Genomic DNA, 26,351 nt, shown 5'->3' with positions numbered 1-26,351 from the left:
AATTAAGCTGCTCTTCTGACAGAAATAAATTATATAAATAGTTGGTGATATTGATGCTACTGAAAGGACCAGACGTTTACCTAGCAGTCTGTTGTTGTTTAAAAATATTATTACATTTTTTTTTACTTTACTATCGAAAATTATATAACAACAAAGTAGTAAGTACACCGAGGAAAGTATCTATGTAATCATTATATTAGGCGCTGGTAGGAAATAATATAAATGTTGAATTTAAAATTATTAAAGCTTAGTGGTAAGGCAATATTTATTTAGTCATACTATTTTCCTTTATTGATAATAAGTATTGTAAAAAAAGAAAAACTAATAAATATTTTTAAATGCTCAAATGTGCGACATTATTACAATAATTTCAAAGCTAAATATGTCTTAAGTCTATCATTTGTAGGAAAGCTAACTAAAGTCTACTTTGTATTAAATATTCAAACCTTCAAAGGCCTTATTTTCTTTAAGGAAGTGTTTACACGGGGTAATAAAAATCAAACCAAACTTGCACTATTATTGTTCCAAATAAATTATAGGCTCCATCCTTAAGGATCTGTTTATTTATCAAAAAAAAAATTATTAAAAACTTAGCCAATTCTATGCCAGAATCCTCCATAGAAATTAATGAGTTATCAAATCGAGCTCACTAACGTAATGAGAATGTGTTAGAAAAATAATAATTTTAAAAACAAATATTTTTTATTATTTTGGACTTTCTATTCATAATAGCATTTTCGAACCGTCATAATATATTCATTTTAGTTGGTATTTTTTGGTAAATACATTTTCGTTTGGTAAAATATCGTTTCTATAAAAACTAGATCAGAAGTGTGTTTATTTATGAAATTACGAGTTAATGATTACAGATACTGATCTGTAAGAAATGAAAGAAGAAGAAAGAAAAAAGAAAAGAAAACCACTGGCTTTAACTAAAAAGAAATAAGTCTCATATTTCTTTGCTGTTGAAATAAATTATGTTAAATATATTATTTATCCCGGAACGTATGCTACCAGCTAACTTTACTTACCAACTAACTAATCATTACTTTGATTTAAGCGTGTATATTTTCGTATCGTAAGTTTCGTAGAATAATTAAATTCGTATTTCGTAATCCTGTAAATCCGTATAAGATTAAAAGAATAATTCCCACAATATGAATAGTCTGAAAAGTACAGATCAGTGATCACTAGACCTTATCGTGAAACATAATATTACGATTTCAATAATAAGTTAACAAATTACAGCTTATATGAGCTTCAAATCGTTTGGACCTTGTACGCATATTATATGTGATTTGAAGTATAGTTTTTACCTATAATAAGTACAATTTGTCATTATACGTTCGCAAGTCAAATTAAAACTACATTATGTACATACGTTAGACATAACATTCACGTATTTAAAGAAACAAAGTTAGAAAATATAACGTTATTTAAATTTATATTTTTATATCGAAATGGCACCTCATCTGTCAAATGATACCGTACACTGGTTTATGAATGAATTAACATCCAGAATTGTTAGTAAATCAGGAAATCCGAATGACAGATATCATCTTGGCAAAATAATATTACAGAGTTTGAAAGACTATCCTGACGCTATTATGCAAGTAAGTCTGAACAATATAAAATTAAACTACTGATTCAATCTAATTTATGTGTATTATGCTAAGTTTCTTTGACGTGACAGCGTCTAATGAATCGATATAGATATGCGTCCGAAGATTCACTTCTTCTTAGAACTGGATACACCAAACTAAATAGTGATAATTCAATAAAAAATAATAAATTGTATTTATAAAAGTATGCAATTTCATTAATATTTTATTATGATGATGTCTCGGTAACCTATCGTCCGTTCATTTATCGTCCAGGTCGGTCGAATAAAATCTAGACGCTAATGAAACATTTCAATAAAAATCGACGTATTTTACTTTCAAATTTATCAAATATATGTTTATATATTTTATATGTAATTATGCTTATATTTTATCAATGTTAATTTAGATAGATGGCGCAACAGGAGAAGAAGAGACGAATGGTTCAGCTCTACAAAGAATAATTAAATGCGCCATCATCTTGCGAAAGTTTGGCATAGAAGTTGGTGATGTTATCGTCCTTATGGCTCCAAACCATTTGGACCTAGCGATTCCCCTCTATGCAGCCCTTTGTGTTGGTGCCATAGTTTCAGCTGTTGACAGAACTCTTAGCGTTAGTAAGTAGCAATGCGTAGCTAATCATTCTTGTTTATAGGCCGTTCCTTATTGACCTGTGTTTGATATGCATTAATCCCTCCTATGACACATTCCCTGTTATTGGAGCATTCTCGCATGATGCGCTTGTATGACCGCCTAAAAATCTAAAGAAAGCCATAAATTTTCTCGTTAAAGGGGATTTAAATTGAATATCAAGAAAAAAAGTGTTTTATGAACGAAATATGTACAAATACAAATCATTATAATGTTACATTCCAGCAATATAAGTGTCGAATCCCCTCACGGGGAAATACCTACATATATATACGAAGGTCTCAAGTCGCTTAATATGAAATACGTTATAAGAGTACCATGTTATCAGGGGGTTTGTACCTGGACATCATCAATCATTTGGTTTAATACCTGTTTCCATATGACATTCGCACGCTCAAACACTAGTTGGATACCATTAATACCCTGATGTATCTGTCGCATCTAACTAAACCGTTCAATTTACAGCCGAGCCTCTTCACAGCGTCGTTTAACTAGGGGCCTGAAAGATATTCAGCTATGCTACTTTTAAATTAATTTCTAATAGTCCAAACGAGTTAATAGATTTAAACATTTGTGCTTTTTTCCACCCTTTCTTTAATAATTCAGTATTCGGTATAAAAAGTGTAGTTTTTGTTTCCTATGTTAAATATGCTAAAGCGGTAGCGGGTTATAATGTAATATACATAATAAGTATTCTTTGATATTATCTACATGGTCATGTAAACATAAAAAATATCGGTTTCAGATGAGTTAAGAGCAACATTTCAAGTGTCAGAACCAAAAATCGTTTTCTGTCAAAGTGAAAAGGCATCGGAAGTCCAAATCGCTCTCAACGATATTGAGCAAAATACAGAAATCGTTACATTTGACAGCGGCGACTACTTGTGTTCATTCCAAGAATTTCTTTCTAGATATATAGAAGATTCATTAATTGATGATTTTGAGTAAGAAATTGTATTTTAATTATTGATAGAGAATTTCTAGATTTAGCATCAAACATCAAGCCTTCTCAAACGTGTGTGTTTATTCGGATCTATAAAGGTTAGAGCCATAAATCAGCTAAGCGCGAGTTGGAGGCAAACTTTCTCAGAATAGATATATGTAACTACAAAACACATAATCTGTTCATATATTTTTCTATATCCTGCAACTCGTTTTGCATTAATGTAATTTTTTTTTACTTAGTATTTTTTAGTACCTAAATATCAATATAATACCTATTGAGATAAATTCTCTCTATTCGATTCTCGGTGTATAATAATAAACGCCTGCTTTGTTACAACAATAACTAAGTATATTTCCAACACTTCTTATCCTTAAACAACCACACAGCTTACAATTTAACGTCCGTCTTCGTCAAGCGGATCGGTCCGAATAACCTCACTTATTTTAGATCGTATCAAGACTACCCTTCATTATGTTTGTCACTGTCGGTATCGAGTCAATCAACTAACTTACATCGAGTAAAACATATTAAACAAATACAATCATCAAATAATCTATACTGTAAATTATAAATATTAATTATAAACATAATAAAATTGTAAAGTAATAACATATCATCATAAATTCGTTACATCGTGAATCAAGTACAATCATCAAAATAAAGTAGCTTGTAAATTGAATATAAATATTATTTAAAAATAAACGTGATTTAAATAATAATTTTGTAAAATAATAACAAGTAATCTTAAATTCATTACATTCGGCCGTCCGACTACGTGCGATCTCCTGACGCACGGTATATAATCATGGTAAGGTTTTATAAATTCAAATAAGTACACTAACAAAATATTTTAGTTTCATGTGACCTAATTGTAACCTATCTATACATTTGGTTTTTATCAATTATTCATTACATTCATATAATCATGGTAAGCTTTTATAAATTCAAATAAGTACACTAAAAAAATATTTTAGTTTCATGTGACCTAATTGTAACGTATCTATACATTTGGTTTTTATCAATTATTCATTACACTATGTAACATTTTGCTATGTTACCGCAAAGATACTGTTCGTTTTTCCAGAATAAAAACCTAAATTTTTCAACTTTCTTGCCACAAATACCATTCTCACAGTTAATGGAAATAAATAATATACTCGAATTTGCCCAGCCGTCTTCAAGATTTTTTTAATAACATACATTACTCTGTTCATTATATTTAAAGTAATACCTGCCTGAGTTTATTTTTTACTTTGTGCAGAGTCGCCGACTTAGATACAGAAAGCGCAGGCGCACTTTTAATAGCGACGAGCGGCACTACCGGCTTGCCAAAAGCAGCTGTAGCGACTCACAAAAATTTTGCTACCAGCCTACCCTATGTATGGTAATATTGCTTAAACTTTTAATACCGCACTTTTAAACATAAATCACATTAAGTAGATCAATTCTTTTCTATTCGCGCAAACTAGTTTCTCACGATTCCCTGAATCATGGCAGTTTACAAAAAATAGATGATAGTCATTCTATGATTATACCATCAGTAAAGATGCCATTCCATATATATGACAGAGAACTATACATCTATGACATATTTGTTTTATTCAATGTTTCGTTCTGTAAAAAAATATACCTATGTAATTAATTTTTATGACGAATACCCTGTTAAATGAACTAAACTCTGTGCTATTATTAAATGTTGTGGTTCCTATATTAGTTCCATTTCCAAGTAACTGTAGAATTGAAGAGAAATGTATGGTTCGATTTCAATTGAAACAAAACTCAACATCGATAGTAGGTCTACTAAGAGATGATCTGTAATAAATATAAGATTTCAATTGTAACACTCATTTTTTTTAATAGGTCTCGATCGACAACATTCCCAGGCCCTACACATATGGCGCTGGTTGGTTCACCGTTGCAATGGCTGACAGCTATCATGAGCTTTCTTTTATCACCGATTTTAAAATACATAAGACTACAGTCATCTTCGCCACTTACGCAGGAACATGCGTACTATCTCATCAATACTTATAAGGTTACAGTTATAATATATTTTAAACCTCTTTTTATATGTGGATGTTTTACCTATTTTGACAACACTATCTAATATTTTTATTTTTATGCACTACAGACAAGTATTTTATTTCCAAGTATTTTTTTTACAGCCTTCATACGCAGTAATGAGTCCTACATTTATGACCACTTTGATGAGACCTGAAGACCGTGATCAGTGTGATTTTACGTGCTTTGAACTATTACTATTGGGTGGAAGTGCAGTGCCAGTTGAACTAATTAATGAAATTAAGGTAAGAAAAACTGATGAAACTAAACTTGTATTTAGAGCCGTCTTTATATTCCCCTCTTTTTATTTCGTTACGATTATTATCTACACTATATACACAGTGTATAATGTGTATATATATATATATATATATACACATTATATTATTATATGTCTGGTTTGTATTTTATGTATCTGGGAACAGCGTCATTTTAGCGTTATTTTTCTCTTAATTATTTTATATTCAAGAAGTTATTTTTATTTCAGAATATTACACCTGGAACTGAAGTTTTTAGTATTTATGGAATGAGTGAACTATCTGGTATTGCATTTCACGCTGATTATCCGCCCCCCGGTTCTGTTGGGAGACCGATGGGATGCTTTCAATACAGGGTACTTTTTTTCTAGATTTGTATGTTGCAGCGTAACCAGACATTTCGATTTTGACGGCTCGTCCTGATTTTTGAATTAAAATAAATTATCTCGCACGGGACAGGGATATTTCCGTTTTTTGGGGATAACTCAGAAATGGCACCAACTACTCATCCAGATTATTCTACAGCTATCCTGTGAAGAGTTCTTCATCGATTCAAAGAAGTTAAATCTTCACAGAAATATCACGAATAAGTCATTCTTATATAACTCATTATACTATGTCCCGCTTTTAACGAAATACTCCCGCTTTTTTAACTGAAAAAACCGAAAAATTTAGTAAGTAGGTCTTTTAGTAAACTGCTAGACTATAGATTTTTTAACGACCTTATTTCTAAATGTGTTTTTTGCGATAATTTTTTTGCAAATGTGTAAATATTATTATCCAGTGACACAAAAATAAATTTTATTTATAAAATTTTCGTAATCTACATAATATGTAACAAAAAACAATTACATTTTATCAAACAATATGTAATAATGTAGGAACAATATTACTACTTTTTCTATTATATGTTTTAGATTGTCAGTGTCGATACACTAGAAGATATTGATGAACCAAATGTACCAGGAGAATTGTGGTTGAAAGGTCCATGTATCTTCAAGGTAACATATAAAAAGTAGATTTTTAAAAAACCTCAATTTTTTAAGAAAACTCTAAAAAAAATTGTATAAAAAAATACAATTCACAGGAGTACTACAAAAATCCTGAAGCCACTGCAGAAACATTTCATGAAAATGGGTGGTTTAAGACTGGTGATATGTTCTATAGAGATGAAAACTTTAATTACTACTTTTGCGAACGAATTAAACTTCTGCTGAAATATAAAAGTTTCCAGGTACCCGTATTCATTATATTTGTACTACTAACAAATATTTAAATTATTACCTGAACCAGAGACATTTCTACACTTGATGAAAATGATGTAGCGTTTTCATCGAAAATATAACCCAGATGTGCCTCATAACCTAATACTCCTGTATATACGCAATAAGTAGAGTAATTTTAGGATAATGATAATGATGATGATGATAATGATAATGATAATAATTTTTTTTTTTTTAACAAAACATTGTTCTTAAAGTTGATAAACCTTGTGGGTGTCACCATAACAAGGTGACACCAGGTGCGGAATGCCCCCGCCCCCTTTGCTAAGCCACTGCACGAAACTATTTAATAATTGCATTCAACGTTATTTTAAGTACGAGTATAACTACGAAATATTGTCGCTAAACTGAAGAGTTATATTACTTATTATAAGACTAATTTATATGATTATTTAAAAGTATATTTTTCTATAAACATAATTTTAGATTTCACCGGTCGAAGTTGAGAACGTGATTCGCCAACATCCAGGCATTTTAGACGTAGCAGTTACAGGACTACCAGATCCAGAATGTGGAGATCTGCCTGTCGCTTGTGTGGTACTTCGAGCTGGACACGAAGTCAGCGCAGATAATATTAAAAATATAGTACAAGGTGATTTTTTTCATACATTAATTTATGACTAATACTTTATCAATTTTTAAATATAACCTGAGATGAGTCAAACGGGTAGTCGTAGCAACGAATGACAAATGATTACTTTTAATATTGTTTGTTTTATGTTAAGATTTAAAGTGCTAATAAATTACTTTAAACAATACTTGGACCATGAATCACTATTACTATCGACCATTGAACAATCATTAATTTATGTTATACATATAAAAGGAAAATCAATCAAACCACTAGTATTAACATTTTTAACTGACTTGATTTTGACGTTGTTAATTAACAAGCTCAGTGACATTTAAATGATGATAGGTGACAGTAACGCTCCGACATAATATGATAAAAAAATAGATGCGTTAATGTCTAGTCTAAGTAATGGCTGAAATAAGAGTAGAGTACGTGTTAATATAAGCGACATTTTTGGTATTTGTGTGATATATTTGTATCATATAACTTTTTTTTAGATTCGTTATCTGATTCGAAGCGTCTGCGAGGTGGAGTCGTATTTTTAAATGAGATACCAATGACAGCATCGACTAAAGTACACAGGCGAAAATTAAAGGAAATTGTAATATGTCCGGATACTATTATAAATTAATTTTCTTACATCACTTTACGCCTGCACGTATATATAACTATACGCAAAATTAATGATAACGTATAACTCTAGCAAGCGTCTCTGATCCCAGATGTTGTAGGTTCCCCAGCTGTGCACCAATGGACTTATAGTCTGTACGGTAAAAGTAAAAATAAAGAGGAACCCGAATTTAGACCCAAAAAGTCGACTTTTGTCAGGTGCAGAAGGCTGAATTTCTATTTGCCTATTAGTTAATACAAATTATTAAGATACATATACAGAAATGAGAGACCTAAAAATTTCTAGGACTATAAACAGTTATTCTACTTTTATGAATGTTTAAAACCTAATTGCTTATTCGAAAATTGATATATTATTTTTCAATAGGTTTTTGTGCATTTTTAATTTTTATATTAGAACCTCCTGTTATTTAACATGTCAAAAACCTATATTGCCTACAATTATTTATATTACATATTAATTATTAAGATACACGCACTTCAAAAACAAATATGTATATTCGACATTAAGAGCTAGCGCGCACCGGTGACTTTTGTCAACATGACAAAAAAGTTTTTGTCGCTGTCACGTCACGCCTCCAAAGCGAGGTGCGCTCACGAAAGGTGACAGTGACAATTTTTTTTTAAAGCTTGATTTGTCGAGATGGATTTCGACCGTCTCGGTCGTCATCTGTGAGCTTATAAAGAAACTCAAAAGAGAAAAAAAGCGAATAGAATACTGGGTACACCCCCTTTGGAGTGGCAGGTTAATAAATCGAAAGTTTTACACCATTTTTCATAAACTTCGGGAACATCCAAAGAAATTTTTTGGGTATTTTCGAATGAGTGTTAGAAGTTTTGATGAATTACTTCGCAATTTAGGACCTGCGTTGACATACGAAAATACAAACTTATCATTTGTTTGATTGCACTTTCACGTTTTGCGTAGACGTTGACGCCATTTTGCGTGCGCTAAAGACGACGGTCCGAATGCAAATGGCGGAAGAACTACGTGTTGAGTGACAATTTTGTTGCCCGTGCGCGCGCTGCTATAAAACCTAGCGGCGCGGTGACAGTTTCGTCACGGGCTTGTCCGCTGGTCGGCGGACAAAAATGTCACCCAATTGTCACGTCGTAACGTGCGCGCACCTCCATACATACTCATAGACTTGATATGAGTGACGAAACAGTCACGGTGACAAAAGTCATCAGTGCGCGCTAGCCCTAATACTCTTATTTGGTAATTATGTCAACAGTAATTATTTACTTTTTGAAGTAATACTTCTTTTGGCGCGGAAAATCATGAGTGAATTTTTACGATGCGCGCGCACACCGACACCTAAATTCGACATCGTAAAGTTAGGTGTAGGTGGCATGGAAATCGATAACTATGTTCAAATTGTATATTCTAGTATTTTATATTTAGAAGTAGTGTTTCGTAACAGTACAATTAAACAGTGTGAATAAATAAATATTATTTTGGTGTTTTTAAATCAATTTCATATACGACGGTGACAGTATTTACTAATAATTTATTTATTTAAATGAAATCTTTTTGATCAATTTTAATATTCATCGTTAATCACTACTGCATTTTAGTTATGTTTTTTCCATACGCCAAAGAAGTATAACTTCTAACGCGTGTACATAAGTACACACACTCTTTTTTACACTTATTACTTATGCTTGAAAATTAAATGCATTTTCAAAGTAATACGTTTATGTCCTATTACTGAGCCTTGCTAATTTTGCTGACAAGAGGGAATAAAATTCAGTTCATCTGATTACATAATACTTAAACGGCCCATGAGGTGTTAATAAAATAAAACGATAAAGTTATTCTTTTGTTTTATTTCTCTATAAATATATTTGTCTTCATCGAATATACATATAAATATGATTTAACATTACTTAAGTTAAGTTACTCTATTTTAGCATTTTTTACTATATCAAGTAGCTTTTTCCTAGCTATTTTGCCTGTAGACGTCATTGGGAATTCATTTAGGAATACCACACCGCCACGTAGTGACTTGTGTTTCGATAATTTCTCTGGAAAATATTAATTTGAAATTAATTTAAGCACATTTGAGAAGTTTCTTGTATAGATGGCGCGTTTAACAATTTTTTTTGAGGCAGTATCTGAATAGGCTGCATAAAGGAATTCAGGCACTCACTCAGGCTTTCTTAGTTTTATAAGTGTGGCGATTACCTAAATCATCAGAGTTACGCCCTGAGAGTATAGACCCTCTTCAGCACTTCAGCTCCTTATATTACGTGCATTAAACTATTTTATATCCTTTGTATAACGCGAGTTGATAATAAAATGGGCTTCTTTAAAGGCCGGCAACGCATTTGCGAGCCTTGTGGCAATGTGAGTGTCCAAGGGTGGCGGGGCAGTATCACTTAACGTCAGATGAGGCTCCTGTATGTTTGCCCAAACGGTGTATTTTTACATTATTTAAAGCATAATCTAATAATAAATCATACATTTCGATCCAGGAACCATAAAGGAATTTTTATCTGTTAAAGAAATTGCATCAAAACCATACAATATATATATGTATGTCTACATTGTACATATTTGCAAAAGCCTAAAATGTACGAAGGAAGTAGAGAAATCCCGATTTTGTAGTAACCTGTCTACTCGTTAATTTCACTTCATTTCATTTCAATCATAGGAAGAAACAGAAAAAAAAAACATTTTTACATATATATTTAAATTAAACTAACCAGCGACGAGCTGCTTAATTTCCTGCGCAGTGACACAGTTGTTATGTCTAACCACGCATGCGACCGGTCTTTGTCCGTCCTCTCGATCCTCAATGCCAACCACACAGACATCACTTACGTCTTCATGATTACGAATCACCTCTTCTAATTCAAATGGCAGGATCTAAAAAGGAATAAAAGCTCCTGAGAAACTGAGCTCAAAACATATTAAACATATGCATTGGCTTGAATATTCTTACAGCGTTTCGTTTAACTCAAATCTAATATTCATCATTAATATTTTGTGCATTTAAGAGATTATGTATTCAAAAACTTTGAAATACTTTTCTTGTTGTATAGAATGCATGTTCCCGATATATATATATCGGGAATATATACATACATATAATAAAGAATATATATACATATATATTCTTTATTATATATATAATTATATAGATAATTTTTAAATTTTCTTTTAAATCACGGACGTTATAAAGAAGTAATAGTATTTTTACAGTATTTTTACACATTGATTTTATTTCGTAAGGCCAAATATAAAAAGGAACGATTAAATAGGCGCTACAGGTTCTCCTAGTCTAAAAATAAATCACCAACTTCATAGTATGTATTAAGAAATATAAGTTAACAAATACAATATTAAAAAAGAACACATTCAAGCCGGGGCCAACAGTGTTGCCAATAGACTTCCTAGGTAAGTGCGCATTTAACACTTATTCGTACAGTGAAGTATTCGACGACATACTTTTTGGGTCAAACACATTTTTCACGATGTAATTCTTGTGTCAGGCACAGAAAAAAAGATCACCTACTTGCATACTAGGAAAAACAAGTGATCACGAAACAGATACGGAAATCCGAGTACCTTTAAATGTTAGAACATTAACCTAACATGAGTTAAGTAAACAATATATATATACTTTATTTTATTAGAAGAGCAACCAAATGTTTTTGGTTACATCCCTATAATAACCGACATTGACCATTACTCGCCACTGGTGACCGTCAACTTACCATACTTTTACTCTTTGTATTTTCATACCTGGTAATTCCTACACTTGATTAATGTTTTGATTCGATCCACGAAGTAGAAGTAGTCATTCTCGTCCCTATATAAAAGGTCTCCAGTTCTATAAAACCCGTCTTTTGTAAACAATTTAGCAGTTTCCTCAGGGTCATTGTAATATTCCTGGAGAACAAAATTAATAACGATCAATCAAATCATTACAATATAACTTACATATGTAGGTGTTTTTTAGTAAAAATAAATAAAAACAAATGAATAACGACACTTATTAGGGCTAAAACAAAATTAAAAGCAATTTACAATAAGAAAGTTCACTATTCTTACATCTTGCTTCTCACAAAAATCCCCTTTTTATGAAATATAACGTGTTAAAATTGTTTCAGTGACGTGAGACAGTAAAATATACGGTAATATGTCAAACATAGGCTAATGTAAATAATGTCATATTTCATCATCATTCATGTTATTCAGAAGAAGTGAGAATAATAAATAAGAGACACTAGGAAAATAGTGGGTTCATTGGGGTGATTGGTGAAACGGACGTAATAACAAGACGTTTCGTCTTGTCTTTTATTTTATATTTTCCCCTGACAGAGTACCAGTTTCTTCTAAATATAATATAAGTCAAATGTACATTTGTTATAATAACGTTTTCTCATACTGAAACAATTAAAACACGAAATAGCGAGATGAAATACAGATAATATTCCATACCCCAATACATATACAATTTATTTAAATTATTAAGTTAATACAAATTTATTTGTTATATATTACGTTATACTTAATTTACTTACAGAGAGTGATGGACCTTTAACTATTAACTCTCCAGGTATATTTGGTTCTGTGATTTCGTCTCCTGTATCAGGGTCTATAAGCTAAAACGAATATCTATATATTAAATACATTTAAATCTATGAAATTAATGTTAAGTGTGTTAAGACTGTTTCCCTAGAGGTCATGGTAATCAGACTACTGGCCCCGGTTATATCTGCTGGTTTTGCTGTCCAGGTATGGAGAAATATTCCCTTAAGGCTACCAATATAGTAAATACCTTAACGATATATCTATCATAGGCCCGACCGCAGCTTCCTGCAGGTGTTCCCGGCAGCCCTCTGAGGACAGGCCCAAGCATCTCAGTTTGCCCATAGGCGTCAACCAATAAAGCACCGTCTCTTAGTAATGACTGAAAATCAAAGCGCCTTGTTAAAGGAAACAGTGTAAATAAATATTCTCGTTGGCTGCTATGGACTGTTGGCGTTGAAATTAAAAATCATTTCTGAATTCCAAATTGAGAACACGATATGTTACGATGCCAGTTCAAGAAATTGTGCAAAATTTTAAAAACATGTTATGAAGATTTCTATATAGTAATTTACTTTCTTTAGTTAATCTCATAAATTAAGATTGAACCTGATTAAAACGACAAACGATAATGCCTCGTAATGCCAGCGTTTTTATATATTTTAAAATTTTAATTTTTTTAATTCAAAAAAATTTTGCGCACTTTAAATATTTTATATTTAAAGTGCGTCTAGACTAATAAGTAATTCCGAATTCAAATATTTCAAAATAAGAAACTTAAAAATGCTCTTTTTTATCTGTATTATAAAAATAGCACAACGAAACTATCAAGTAACACAAACGGAATTTGTTATAAAGCATACCTTGAACTTAACAAAGAGATCGGGATAAACTTTTGACCCAACCAGTGCAACGTAAAAAAAGCATGTCATGTCTACTTCATCCTTTCGTGACAAAATCGACGTTGCTAATGATGGACTAAACAAGGAAACAGCTGGCTGGAATTAAAAAAAAATATTATTTATTGATCTGGTATAACATAAAAATTTATAAAGATTATTTGAAAAAAATCATGCAATAATAAGAACATTATCGTAATATCGTAACAATAAGTAAAGATTTTTATAAATGTTCTAAATAAATAAAAATAAAAAAACGTTTATTTTGGAACATAAGATCATCGAGGTATCACTTATTCCACTGTAGGCATCCCTACTCATCGGCAAAGAAGACAGAAGGCCGAGAGAAAAAGGCGGCGTAAAAAACTCTTAAAGTTATGCCCGCCCACATTATAAAGGATCTTGCCTTTATCACCTTTCCCCTTGAAAGCATTACACTGCAATTGATCACGGCGTGGCAACTTCTAGGAAGGTGATTAAGAAGTTGCCATGGCTCTTATCACTTATAGCATAACACACAATTGTTTGAATACATCGTGAAATATATCTTGATCATTATGTAAAAAGTTTAATGTTACGTACCTTATATTTGTTGATTATATTAATGATAACATCAAGATTGTCAGGCACTGAGGATAGTACAAGTGTTTGACCAATCATTGGAGCAGATACGGTTATAAAATAAGTGGAAACCCAGTTTATGGGCGATATACTCAGAGCTTTTATTCCTTTACTGAAAAAAAGCACATAGGTAAGAATAAAAAGTCGACGAAGAGCTTAACTACGGAGAGTTTTGTAATGCTCGTCTTTCAAATTTTTACTAGCTACCCTGCCAAATATTACCGCCAAAGCCGATTTATTAAGTAATACCTCTTTGCCAAATCCCATGTGTGTATGAAGCAAATGTTTAGTTGTTGTCTATTGTGTTATATATGTATTCGACAAATTCTATTTAAAATGTTATCCTGCCAATCTACATAATATTATCAACGTCGATCCAGGAGTTCTCGGGTTATAAATGGTGTAATTATCCCGACTTTATTTGATGTATATACGGGAATTAGCTGTTGCTTACGCCTTTTCTGTCTGAAAATGTGTCTGAATATCAGGGATTTAAGTTATTCAAATCGACTCGGCCACGCTGAGATTGCGCGGGCTATCGTATTTTTTAACGAAAAACGGGTTTCAATTCCACGTTTTATTCGTCTTATTCAGAGTATGTCCTTGAATAATCAGTCCATAATACAGTCTCTATTGTAAATCAAGAGTGTCAAGAGCACTTAAGCCTCTAATCAATAAAACCCAATGATTATACTGTTTGAATTAACAAAGGAATAATTTGTCTCTTCTCGTCAAACTATAGTAATATTGTAAAAATCTGGATAAAAATAGTGGTTTAGTTTTTATGAGTAAGGAGATAGTATTAAGAATGAAACTGCTGCAATTACACGTTAAGATGCGCAACTCCTACAATCTGCCACTACAACAGATAGTGTAATCAGTCGTCAGTACGATGACGTCATACCCGTAATCACGGTATCTAAATATTTTTAATTGCATCTATTAGGGTCGTTTGGTCAGGGACTTTTTTATGTATAGGCGATCAAGAATGCATATCGAATTAAATAACACACAAACAAACCATAAAATAGAATAATAGAAATGAATTAAGACAATCAAGCTCAAGAACATTTAAAAAATGAAAAAAAATAACTATTAAAGACAAAATAGTAGAGCTCACTCAACGGATTATATATAGATCCCTACAGCGATTAATATGTGCCCTTTTTAGATGGCTTGCTAGGCTAGGCTAAGTAGCTGTGGGCATATGTTAGTACGTCGTTACTACGGCCGTACCGTACAGACGCGACGGTACAAGGCGGCATCGAGTCACATTGGCTAAGGCACTGCCGCAATTCTCGGCGTACTCTGAGCGTTATTGCCTACAGAACCATGAAAGAATAAGATACATGAGTATGTAAAAAAGATGTATGGAAACCTAAGATGTGCAAAAAATTGTTTTGCACCTGTTCGTTTCAGCACAATTAGAAATTATACAGTACCAAATTACTTCTCACCAGCGTATCATATAACACTTTTGTGAAATGCTTTGACTTGAATCCCAAGTTTTTCGACAAATCTGTCTTGTGTATTCATTAAATCACCCTATTCAATGATCTTTAAAAGATCCTCTGAAGATCGAATCGGACAAACTTTCTATATTTTTTAAACAATAGGCATCTGCTAGAACTCCGGCAACCAAGCAAGTTCTGCTCCGGCAAGTTGATAACCACTGTTAAATTCGAGTGGACCGAGATTCAAATCCTGACTTACTCAAAATCGTGTACCTTTTATCGCAGACTCATGGTTTTAATAATTATTTCTTTGTTACATACTGTGTTCTTTCTGTTATATTTGAGACTCAGAAATATAGCAGTTTTGGTGTACAACCGACGTCCTCCGTACTTTATGAAGTATGTCATTCCAATAAACCCTCCCGGCCTCCGCATACAACTTGAGAGCTTTGAACTATGCTTTTGCTAAGTTTTAAATGTATGTACTTACGGTGTTCCAATCGTCATAAGATCCGCTATTTTCGATACTATTAGCTGATGTGTGAAAGCAGCCAGTTTAATGTTCCCAGTGGTACCACTTGTACTTATAAGAAATATGTATATTTTATTAACATCGAATTCTAGTACCCTGAAAGTATGTTTATATTTGTAATATTATAAAAACATGTTTTTAAAGATAAAAGGCATATGAAACTAGAACTAGATTAAATATAACCTGGAATTTAAATTAGCCACGGTACTAGGTAAGTATTAGAAGCACAGGTTATGTGTAATCAATGTTTTTCTTATATTCTGGTAGCTCCGAAAGCTCGTTGAGCCTCTCAATAAAATGGTACTTAGGCATAACCAATCACCGAAATAAGACATCGATGTATAATGTAAAAATGTTGTTCATTAGTTATTTGTGAAATGTAGTTCATATATGTATTATATAGTATATATATGTTCTAAATATCATTTAGGAAGATAACATTGTATGGACAAGAAGGCAAACCAAAGACGAGTATTTTCACCATTGCTTGGTAGGATTACAGTTTGACGTGAACTCGAGTGAAATAACATGAAGTGTATACTGCAATTGTAATCGACCGTTTTAACTATCAATAATATGTTAACCACAATGACATTGACAATAATAGAATTAAGTTAAATATTTCGCAAAGATTTAAATAATTTTAATCAGAAATACCTGAAACTGTCATCTGGTTCATCATCCTCATACAATTCTATGAACTGTTTCATAGAATGTTCTTCTTGTCCAAATGTGATAATTTTTATGTCTAACCCTAATTCGCTTATAACTGTGTGGTATGTCTTATACAAGTCCTCATCGCAAAAGACCACTTTCGGTGATGATAATTTCAAAATTGATTTTATCTCGTCTGAAATATATTTATAAAGGTTCATTATATTTGCAACAGAATTTATTAAAATCTTTTGCATATGTCTGTTTTTATATTAAGCTTTTTATTACTAAAATCATTTAGTGGCTTTGCAAGTGTAATTTCTCAATATCTCGAATTAGATAATTAGGTTGTCATATAATATTTCAGATGGCCAGCGAAATTCCCATAGAAAGTAAATTTGAATTCGTAAGAACTAAAAGGGACACTGTTTGGTACAAATTTTGTCATTTATTTAGGCACAAAAAATATAAAAAGTGTTCGAATGGAACTCACCATGTTTATAATAAGGATCAATACACACCAGCGGTAAACCATTGAATAATGCACTAAAGAATGGTATGCGTATGTCAAAATGATTCATCCCACTGATTGCGAGTACATCTCCCGGCTTGAATCCACTCTTTCTCAAACATCTTGCCAATTTAATGGATCGGCTTAGCACAGATCCAAAAGTTTCCTTCTCTCCTGTTACTCCATCTATCTGATTTAATTTGTGTTTATACAACATATAATTAAACCATACTTATATTTTCACTGTATATTAGAAATTTATTGATATGGAAATACAAAAGGAAGGAATACAGGAAGATCATATTTTAATGCAAAAAAATCTGAATTGTAATAAATCGCTGATAGGACTCATCCAAAGTAATTTTAATAATTACGCCTTGCTATGTTGTTTGCATCTAGAGAGCTGCACTTATTGTCATTATACTAACGACTTTGTGCAACGATGATATAATTATAAATACAGTATATGAATAAAAAAATATAATAAGTAAACGAAAAAATAATTATTATATACAAATGTTCGCGCAATCTTTCTGGTTGGCCAAAAGAGACACTTGCGTTGGAACGAAATTTATTAAACAGAAGCAGAAATATATGACAAATTAGATTAAGAGGATTAGAAAAATATATTTTCTTAACATCATTGTATGCGTATTTATTGACATTACGGCGTGCGTGCTACTTAATGATATATATTGAAAATAAGCTCCTTTTCATGATACCTTAAACGTTCGCTAAGTCTTTAACTCTACACTTATGTACCGTGCATTGACGGAAAAATGTTGTAACGTGATAATGTTTTGTTAGATCCAATCGTGTTTTTGCAATGTCATCGTTGTTATAAATCATGTCTGACGATATTATGAAAGTCCAAGGCCATAAATCCTTGACTATTATGTTCGAAGTTTACATGTCATTAGGCTAGTCACGTGGCAATCTAAAAAACGACTGCGAATCTTGTGCTTGCGACCGTGTGCGCGTTATATTATTCTTAAAACTGATACCACTAATACTAATAATAATAGATTCAGCCGTAGTGAGCAGGGAAGTGGGCAGGACGAGTATGAGACATATCACACGTTATTTACAAATAATTCACGTTTAACTTTTCTCGTTAGAGGATTCAAAATCAAATACATAATAATAAAACACTATGTTATAAACGAAATATGTGCGTACAAATCATTATAGATATCAATGTACAGAAATATAACGTGGGGATTGTGTTATATGAGGGAATAGCCAGGTTATATGAGGAACTGAAATCGCGTAATATGAAAATTCGTTTTAAGAGTACCGTCTTTTACGGGGGCTTACTGTACATACGAGTATATGATTATCTTCTACGTTAAAGTATAAATGTAGATATCTGCGAACCAATTTGGTCAATCGTCATTTGTCAATATTTGTTTTATTCATAAGTACATATATTATATTTGTCAACGGAATATTTTTAATTTTTTTGTTATATGCAGTATTTTAGGCCATTATAATCTCGTTCTATATAAGTTAACATAAATTACGCTATTTTACAAAATTACAAAAGCACGCTTTATATGTTGTCAATAAGTTATAGACAAAAATAATGCAACTGAGCAACGAAATTTAATTCCTGCTTAGAATGAAAGGCAATCTAATTTATTTTCATTTGGGTAATTATTTTCAAAGCCAAAAAGATTTATATCTAATACACATTATCACACGCAAAGGGATATCACTTTTATATTTTATTATGTCTAGATTAAGCAATTATTGCGTAAATATAACGCTGTTTTAAAATGTATAAATATTGTCTTGTACTACGGGGAATTTTTAAATGATAGGTAAACAATACGAAAAAATTAAAATAATTAATACATACTATATTCTTATATGAGTATACCACAATTTAGACTTAAGAAAAATTAAAATTAAAAAAAAAACTTAGAAAAAATCTTAAACCGTTGCAGTTCTCTATTTGTTGCTATAAAGTTAATAATAATAATTTATTACCTGTGCCACTTCGTCTGAATTAAGTCGCATATTTTTCAAAAGAATATGTCCAACATGAAAGTCCGATTTTACCTCTTCCATATTGACAATACGTGCGAACTCCGCCGATTATCTTTAAAAACTGGTTAGATTGTAAATCTTAAGGGCCTTCTTGATGAATGTCGGACAGTTATTCTTTGTACCTATGTACGAATTACAATACAAAATTTATTTTTAAGAACGCTTTCAACTATAATAGGTATATATATATATATATTATTTGTTTATTTGTTCAGGCCGCTTCTTAAACTGCAGACGGAAGAATTAAATGTGGAACAAAAATGTATGTCACGTCACAAGCAAGCATATATTTATTTATCAAAATGATATCTAATTTTTAAGTTCGGTGCAAAGTCTAAAGTAGTACTAATATATATATTATTAGCAAATTTTCCTTGACAAAGCTGTCGAAGCTAGCAAAAAATGACTGATGGCATAAAATATTAATAAAATATGTTCTGCGATTGTATTTGGACCAAATAAGAAACCATATCAAAGACGAATTTGGACCTTGATCTTTGCTTTTGTAATAATTGGACCTACTTTATTAGTTTGATGAAGCTTAGCTTCGGGGAGAACAAGATTGTTTTTTGGTATAAACAAAAACCGAAACAAAAAGAGCTTTATTACTATAAAGTCGTAATTTGATACCTAGGTACTGTAAACTTATCTAATTTGATTAAACAATATTAAGTAGACGTATTTATGTAGATAACAATGATCTTAAGAAAATTCACTTCTAGTAACAATCAGCTATGCTGTCTTTACCAGGGACTAATAATACATTTACAATTATAAAAAAAATATATTTTGATATGCTTCACATACGTTTAAATTAACGTTTTATTGCAATGAACAATTGTAACAATTATCCGTTTTTTTATTTAAAACTACTTGTAGTTTTATCATTCTATAATTTTATGATACATTTAATAGAATTTATGATATAAGATAAAAAATTGCAATCAGATAGTTAAACAACTAAAAAGAATTAGTCTCAATAAGCACTTTTTATCTGTTTATCATGCCATCATAGTTGATTTTATGATAAATTCTAAAGTCGAGTCTTATATTAGATAGCATTTTTTGAATGTCAAAGCAAACACCGATATTATTCTGACACACGCGACTGTCATTTAACTATTATTTTGAGTTTAAATAACAAGTAAAGAATAATCGTAATTAGAATCGGTATCTATTACCAATACCGTATTTAGTAATTTTCTTGGGCTCTGTCGGAATTTTCTTAGATATCTAACCTAGAATTTCGAATCGGTAAACCGACATTCTACAGTCCGTACATGACAATATTGGCGAGTTTTATGCCTTTATGCATTGCGTTCTTATAGCCTGGGGTATCAGGTTCAATCCTCGGTTGAATTGTCTAGCGGAGAGGAGTGCTTTGAAAAGGATACAGGATGAGGTCATTGATGAATAAAAATATATATGGTGTTGAAATACAACTTTATTAATACATCACTGAACTTGCTAATTAACATACATAATCATTTTGCAAATTAAATTTCTATATAAAATTATTATAATAAAAGAGTCTTTAATTAGAACTAAAATTAGTTGTAGTCGATCAGTTTCATGTGATGAATAATTAAATATCAACTACAAAATACGAAAAAGTAATAAAATCTCAATACAAATTATTTCAACTAAAAAAATAACATAATGACTTCAAATTAAGACAAACATAAATCATTTCCTCGACTTAAAATTAATAATAAAGCTACAAAGCTTACAATATCTTCATAAACATTGTTCTATTAGGCATGTTTTCAAAGCTATAAATAATATATTTTTAATGAAAAGATTAAAAAATTTCAGTAGTTTGGTGGTAACGACTATGTATTTTTTTTTAATATCAGTAAGTAAGAAAACTACATTATTAACAAAGAGTTTTAGACGAAAGAAAGCACAGAAAGTGGCATTTTTACATTGTTATTATGTAACATATACAAAAATAGGTTATAAAATATGTATTGTGTATCAATTTGAACAGTGTGTATTTGAAACTCTATGTAGAGAAGAGATTATTTTTAGTGCTTAATTTAGATTTTGGAATAAGAATTAAAAATTGCGATAAATTTTGAGCAATATCGTTTAAAATGTTTTGCTTACTTTATGCGTTCATCGCATCAAGAGTCCATGCAAAATATTATTTACATATGACACTATAGCTGTCTCAATAAAAAAGATTAGAGATGTAAACCCGTCTCCGGTGTTCCTTTAAAACACTAAATTAAAATTCGGTAATCAATTTCAATCTCACAATTCTATAAATTATATTGTATAAAAGTACCCCGCCTTTCATTTCATTTTTGCATTAATTTTCAGGTGCTTCTACGACTAATATTTCCTTCTTCAAATCTCCTGAACCTATTTTACAGTTATCTCCTATATGAAGTCCTTTGATACTGAAACATTACAAAAACATTAGAAAATTTAATAAAAAAAAACTTCAATAATTGAATAAATTTATTATTTCGCGCCAATAGATGGCGTTAATATCGAAAACATATCACATTGCTGAAAATCAATAATGTAATAAGTTCTCGTTCTTGGTAAAGAAGTTTTATACTCCTTTAAACTTAGTTTAGTACTTGGGTAAAACAAAGGTTAAGTTATGGGATGGTAGTCAACTTTCTGTATTGAAAACAATTGTTTCCTTGGGAATTGTATCCATTTTCAGGCCATACAAGTTGTCTAAAGCTACCAAGGTCTCATAATTTTTAACTATAACATACAATCTTACTTTTTTAGCTTAGTGTAACATACAACACTTTGTTTGATTTTTTTCATCAATTATATATTTACTCCTCATATGTTCGACAAATGCCAAAGGCCTTCCCTACTCTTTTCTATTTAGTTTAAACTTTTATCACCAACCGATACTTCTATGTATAAGGTCTTCGGCTTACCTATTTCTATCTTTTGGGCAACTCTCCCCACGAATGCATTGTTCTCTGCAACTCTCTATTACTGTGTCTTTTAACTTCACTTGACACTCCGGGTACATTTGAATACCAACACCACAATTGCGAATAATACAGTTGTTAAGTTCAATCTGAAATTAAACAAGATTTTTTTTTTTAATAAAACCCTTTTATTGTTACCGTTCAATGATATATTCATACGACAATTCGACATAAGACAAGTAAACAATTGTATCCTATAAATCTTAATTTGTTATTATTTCTACACAAGTGAACTTAGCCATAATCGTCCCATTTGTTGTTTTAATGCTAACTAGCTTGCCGGCCGATTGCCGTTTTTCACCCATGTTCTAGTATGAATTTGCAATGGTGTTAAATCTACAATTTTTTTCTCAATTTGTTTGTATGAGAAAAAAAGGTTTTTGGTTAATTACATATTCCGTGTACTGTTACGAACATATGCATATTACACCTACATAATAAAAATCAATTACCTTTTTCTACGAAATATTATAAATATGTATTTTACTTCATTTATATTAAAGTTTCATTTAATAAAAAGGGATAATTTAAGTAAAATAATCTCAATTGAGTAAAACAGGCTTACATTGTTTAGTGATAGTGTGATAATAGCTAATTGATACTGTCATATAGAACAAAAAATATATAATAGAATTAAAACAAATTACCTCTGCATTCCTGTGTACAACAATTCCAGAGAAGAAATTCTCAAGCACACAATTATTTAAAGTTACTTTCGTCCCAGATTTTGCGACAATTCCTTGCGTCAAATCCATCTGGAAAAATATAAATAAAAAATGTTTCACATAAGTTTTGTAACCTAACTTATTTCATTAACAGTTTAGTTAAGAACTTGAAGAATGTGATTCATACCAAATATAAAGACAAACTTAGCTTGTATATAATAATTTACGTACATTTATATAACTATAAATTATAGAGCTTGAGCAGTGTTGAAGAAGTGGCATCAGCGTGCAACTCTCATCCCTGAGGTCATAGGTTCGATCCCCGGCTATGAACCAATGCACATTCTACGGACGCATTTAAGTCAAATGTATCAGGCACAGAAGATTGAACATCTACTGGCCTCCACAATAGACTCTTCAAATGATCATGAAACAGATAGAGAAATCTGAGGCTTAGACCTAAAAATATGCGCCATTCATTCACTCACACATTCTAAAGACAACATTGTTGTTCCCAACAGTAGAAAATATTTCAATATCAATTATATTTCTAAAAGTTAACCTCAGAGTCACTAAGTTTTAAGAACCAATACATATATCAAGTTCAAATTTTTATTATAAGCTCTTTTCTGAACCATAAAAGTTAAAGCTTTGGATAATCTTTATATTTTATTCAACAACAGCCTCAGTCATAATAGACTAAAATATATTGTTTTATATTAAGTATACCCGTTGGCTGTTGATAATATTACAGTCAGTGACTTCCAATGTCCCGGCTTTCATCACTACTGCAGTGGACACTTGCCCACACTCCAGAGTCAGATGTTTTAGTCTGCATTTTTCTCCCAGCATTAAGAGGTACGCCCGCATCTCTGGTGCTTTTAGAGTTGCACCTAAAATCAATTAATATAAAGTAAAGTACTAGAACTCAAAGCATTGGCACACGGAATCAAAGCCAAAAGTTTTGCGGTCTGTCATACTTAATAATTCATTCGAGATTAACATTTTCAAAAAGATTTGATTAAAATAAGTTTTTAGCGACATCTAGCCCTGTTACCAACCTTTCCAACTACATATAGATATATTTAATAACTGTATCTCAGGTATTTCACATTCTTGGCAAGTAATGATTACTTCATCTGGATCTCGGGATAACCCATCCTCAGCAGAAGTTGTAATGGTCAGCGAATGACTACTTGTCAGGTGAGATTGAAGGACATTTGATATATCATAGAATTCATCACTTTGCCCTCCTGGCCATATTGCTATACACTGAAAAGTTAATTTTCATATTTAATAATTAATTAATAATGTCAGATATTTTAAAGTCAAACTTTACTTTTACAAACTTATATAATAGATATATTTACAGAAAGCATTCGAAACATAAAGAGAGAAGATGGAAATATGATTTTAATAAGGTTTTATTCTAATTTCTAGTACTTGCATAAAGCAAAGATGTATTCATACACCATATGATTAAGAAAGGAGACATTAACAATTCCAATTATCTACCAAAAATGTTCACTTTTTAGCAATAATGGCTGTATTAAGCTACAAAGATGGAACATTCCATAAAAAAATCTTACTACTATTTTAAAAGGATGTAAAATTAATATACATACATTTATTTTATTTTTATCCTTTTGCCATTTATTTCTCTCTTGTGCTAAATATTGCTCTCGTACTGTTGCATTCTCATATAAATTACTCCATTGTGCTTTAATTGACTCCAGTTTTGCATTTAACTCAGCACATCTAAATAGCATATTATCTGCTGGTAGCATTGAATCTGCAATTTCATATTTGATTCATGGAAATGTAAAAAAATTAAATGATTCTTTTACGATTTTTTTAAACAATAGGACAAAATTAGATAACTATACTATGTACTATATTTTACAAATACAGTTATGAAGATTTAAGAATAAAGACAAACCATTTTCATCAGTATCTTCACTGAATAATGATTCAAGTTCTAATAAATCTTCATGAGCTTTAATAGCACTGGTTCTTTGTAATTTAATTGATATGGCAACTCTATTATTTATAATACCACTATGTAGGTCAAACCACAATCCCATTCGATCTTCTATAGTTTTAGGTGTTATTATTGTGCCATCTTGGTCATCCCATGGCATCCAAATGTTGTTGTAGAAGAATCTAGAACAGGTAATTTAAAATAATATTTACAAAATAATCACTGTAATCTTATTCAAACATTCTCATTTCCACCATACTAAGTGACTATTGAAAACTATCAATACATATCCTTTTTTGTTTTATTTCCATAAATACCTTAGAACATCAATGAATGATGCTGTAGTAGCTGCATTTACATAGTCTTCTCTTTGTTCTATTGTTGGCCATAGTTCTATGAGCGGAACATCTGGCACCACTTCGGGCAAAGACATTGACTCATGCTGCACACTTGCTACTTCGAGTGTAGCACTCAAGTCTTCAAAAACTACAGAGGTAATTGTTACATATGCAACACATGGAAATCTGAGTTCTGAAAAACACAAGATTTAGTTGTACTCGCCAGATTGCGTTTTTAATAATTACCAATATCATCAAGCCTATACAGCATAAAAAAGGTTCTGTTTAAATAATACATACCAAACTTTTTACAGGAATCTTTTGAAAGCTTCCAAATTGCATCACATCCTGTTTCAACCAGGCACTCAGCAGCAATACTCCATTTCTCTTTGACAGAGCCTCGCCCTGTTCCTAGTACTCTAAGAAGCTCTTGAAGAATATCATTATCACTCCGTTTCAGAAATGTATACACTGAAGGCATCTAAAATAGGTTGTATTTACACGTATTTGATTGTATCATATAACTAATTTTTGCTGTGCAAAATGCTAATAAATTATTAGCAGATCGTCAAACCACTTAATAAATAAAACGTTTAATGTACATGTTATGTATTAGTCCAAATACTCTCACTGTCTCTGAAATAAAACTTACCATTTTCATAAAAGTAAAAATTCACTAATTTAAAAGTGTTGGATAAAATATTCGTTTAATACAAAACAGTCAACAACAGTTTCCACAACATTTAAAATTCAAATTTACCGATCAGCCGTCAACGCCCTGTCTAGTGGGCACAGAATAAAAAGAAGAAGATTGTAACTGTTGAAATACTTGACAATCCCGTCAATTATCAAATTTCTTACCGAAACAAACAAACGAAGAATCAAGGAATATTTTGTGCTTTTATTTTATACTGACATCCTACACGTTTACAAAGCATATGGGAGTGTTGAATAATAGAAATGAGATATATGTGTTAGTGTGACTAATCAGACTTAGTACTATAGGTTGTCATGTGTAAGTTGGCGTGTGGCAGAAAAAGGTACTAATTTTGACAGTTGTGTTGACAGTTCTAACAGCTTGGTAGCCTCACGTGTGTCGGTGCTAATAATTTGTGTTTTAAAGTGTAAAAATCAT

At 31.3% G+C, this 26,351-nt stretch overlaps 3 protein-coding genes across 3 annotated transcripts; 1 reads left to right on the top strand and 2 right to left on the bottom strand.

Moving 5' to 3' along the window:
- Nucleotides 1–1,440: 1,440 nt before the first annotated feature.
- On the top strand, nucleotides 1,441–8,310 carry LOC110993153 (luciferin 4-monooxygenase-like). The gene is made up of 11 exons (XM_022259284.2): nucleotides 1,441–1,613; nucleotides 2,011–2,218; nucleotides 2,998–3,196; nucleotides 4,460–4,582; nucleotides 5,059–5,233; nucleotides 5,364–5,504; nucleotides 5,747–5,872; nucleotides 6,434–6,517; nucleotides 6,604–6,750; nucleotides 7,226–7,391; nucleotides 7,871–8,310. Exons 1-11 carry the CDS (start codon nucleotides 1,461–1,463, stop codon nucleotides 8,002–8,004), a joined length of 1,656 nt encoding a protein of 551 aa, XP_022114976.2. The 5' UTR covers nucleotides 1,441–1,460; the 3' UTR covers nucleotides 8,005–8,310.
- Nucleotides 8,311–9,818: 1,508 nt separating this feature from the next.
- On the bottom strand, nucleotides 9,819–19,399 carry LOC110993154 (probable 4-coumarate--CoA ligase 2). Its single transcript, XM_022259286.2, has 11 exons — nucleotides 19,207–19,399; nucleotides 17,197–17,404; nucleotides 16,707–16,899; nucleotides 16,008–16,145; nucleotides 14,025–14,175; nucleotides 13,407–13,541; nucleotides 12,794–12,925; nucleotides 12,537–12,617; nucleotides 11,755–11,901; nucleotides 10,713–10,875; nucleotides 9,819–10,031 (listed from the first exon to the last, which is right to left on the bottom strand). The coding sequence occupies exons 1-11, from the start codon at nucleotides 19,285–19,287 to the stop codon at nucleotides 9,904–9,906; spliced, it is 1,557 nt and encodes a 518-aa protein (XP_022114978.2). The 5' UTR covers nucleotides 19,288–19,399; the 3' UTR covers nucleotides 9,819–9,903.
- A 1,303-nt stretch (nucleotides 19,400–20,702) lies between these two features.
- On the bottom strand, nucleotides 20,703–25,990 carry LOC110993155 (protein nessun dorma). Its single transcript, XM_022259287.2, has 10 exons — nucleotides 25,869–25,990; nucleotides 25,517–25,697; nucleotides 25,196–25,409; nucleotides 24,837–25,060; nucleotides 24,523–24,689; nucleotides 23,959–24,169; nucleotides 23,627–23,790; nucleotides 22,880–22,987; nucleotides 22,176–22,321; nucleotides 20,703–21,671 (listed from the first exon to the last, which is right to left on the bottom strand). Exons 1-10 carry the CDS (start codon nucleotides 25,875–25,877, stop codon nucleotides 21,581–21,583), a joined length of 1,515 nt encoding a protein of 504 aa, XP_022114979.2. The 5' UTR covers nucleotides 25,878–25,990; the 3' UTR covers nucleotides 20,703–21,580.
- Nucleotides 25,991–26,351: the final 361 nt, after the last annotated feature.

The sequence above is a fragment of the Pieris rapae genome, chromosome 3 (genome assembly GCF_905147795.1).
Source record: "Pieris rapae chromosome 3, ilPieRapa1.1, whole genome shotgun sequence".
Lineage (NCBI taxonomy): Eukaryota > Metazoa > Arthropoda > Insecta > Lepidoptera > Pieridae > Pieris > Pieris rapae.
Note: the sequence above shows the minus strand (reverse complement) of the source record. Positions and strands in the feature narration are given on the sequence as shown.

Excerpts from the sequence above, each read along its gene's own strand:
- LOC110993153 (XM_022259284.2), top strand. The coding sequence starts at position 1,461 with ATGGCACCTCATCTGTCAAATGATACCGTACACTGGTTTATGAATGAA. Across the intron at positions 5,234-5,363 it reads ATCTCATCAATACTTATAAG|CCTTCATACGCAGTAATGAG; the intron begins GTTACAGTTATA and ends TTTTTTTTACAG. Across the intron at positions 7,392-7,870 it reads TATTAAAAATATAGTACAAG|ATTCGTTATCTGATTCGAAG; the intron begins GTGATTTTTTTC and ends ACTTTTTTTTAG.
- LOC110993154 (XM_022259286.2), bottom strand. The coding sequence starts at position 19,287 with ATGGAAGAGGTAAAATCGGACTTTCATGTTGGACATATTCTTTTGAAA. Across the intron at positions 12,618-12,793 it reads ATGATAGATATATCGTTAAG|CTTATAGACCCTGATACAGG; the intron begins GTATTTACTATA and ends TATTCGTTTTAG. Across the intron at positions 10,032-10,712 it reads AATTAAGCAGCTCGTCGCTG|AGAAATTATCGAAACACAAG; the intron begins GTTAGTTTAATT and ends AATATTTTCCAG.
- LOC110993155 (XM_022259287.2), bottom strand. Across the intron at positions 25,061-25,195 it reads TCATTCATTGATGTTCTAAG|ATTCTTCTACAACAACATTT; the intron begins GTATTTATGGAA and ends TACCTGTTCTAG. Across the intron at positions 24,690-24,836 it reads TGAAGATACTGATGAAAATG|ATTCAATGCTACCAGCAGAT; the intron begins GTTTGTCTTTAT and ends ATGAAATTGCAG.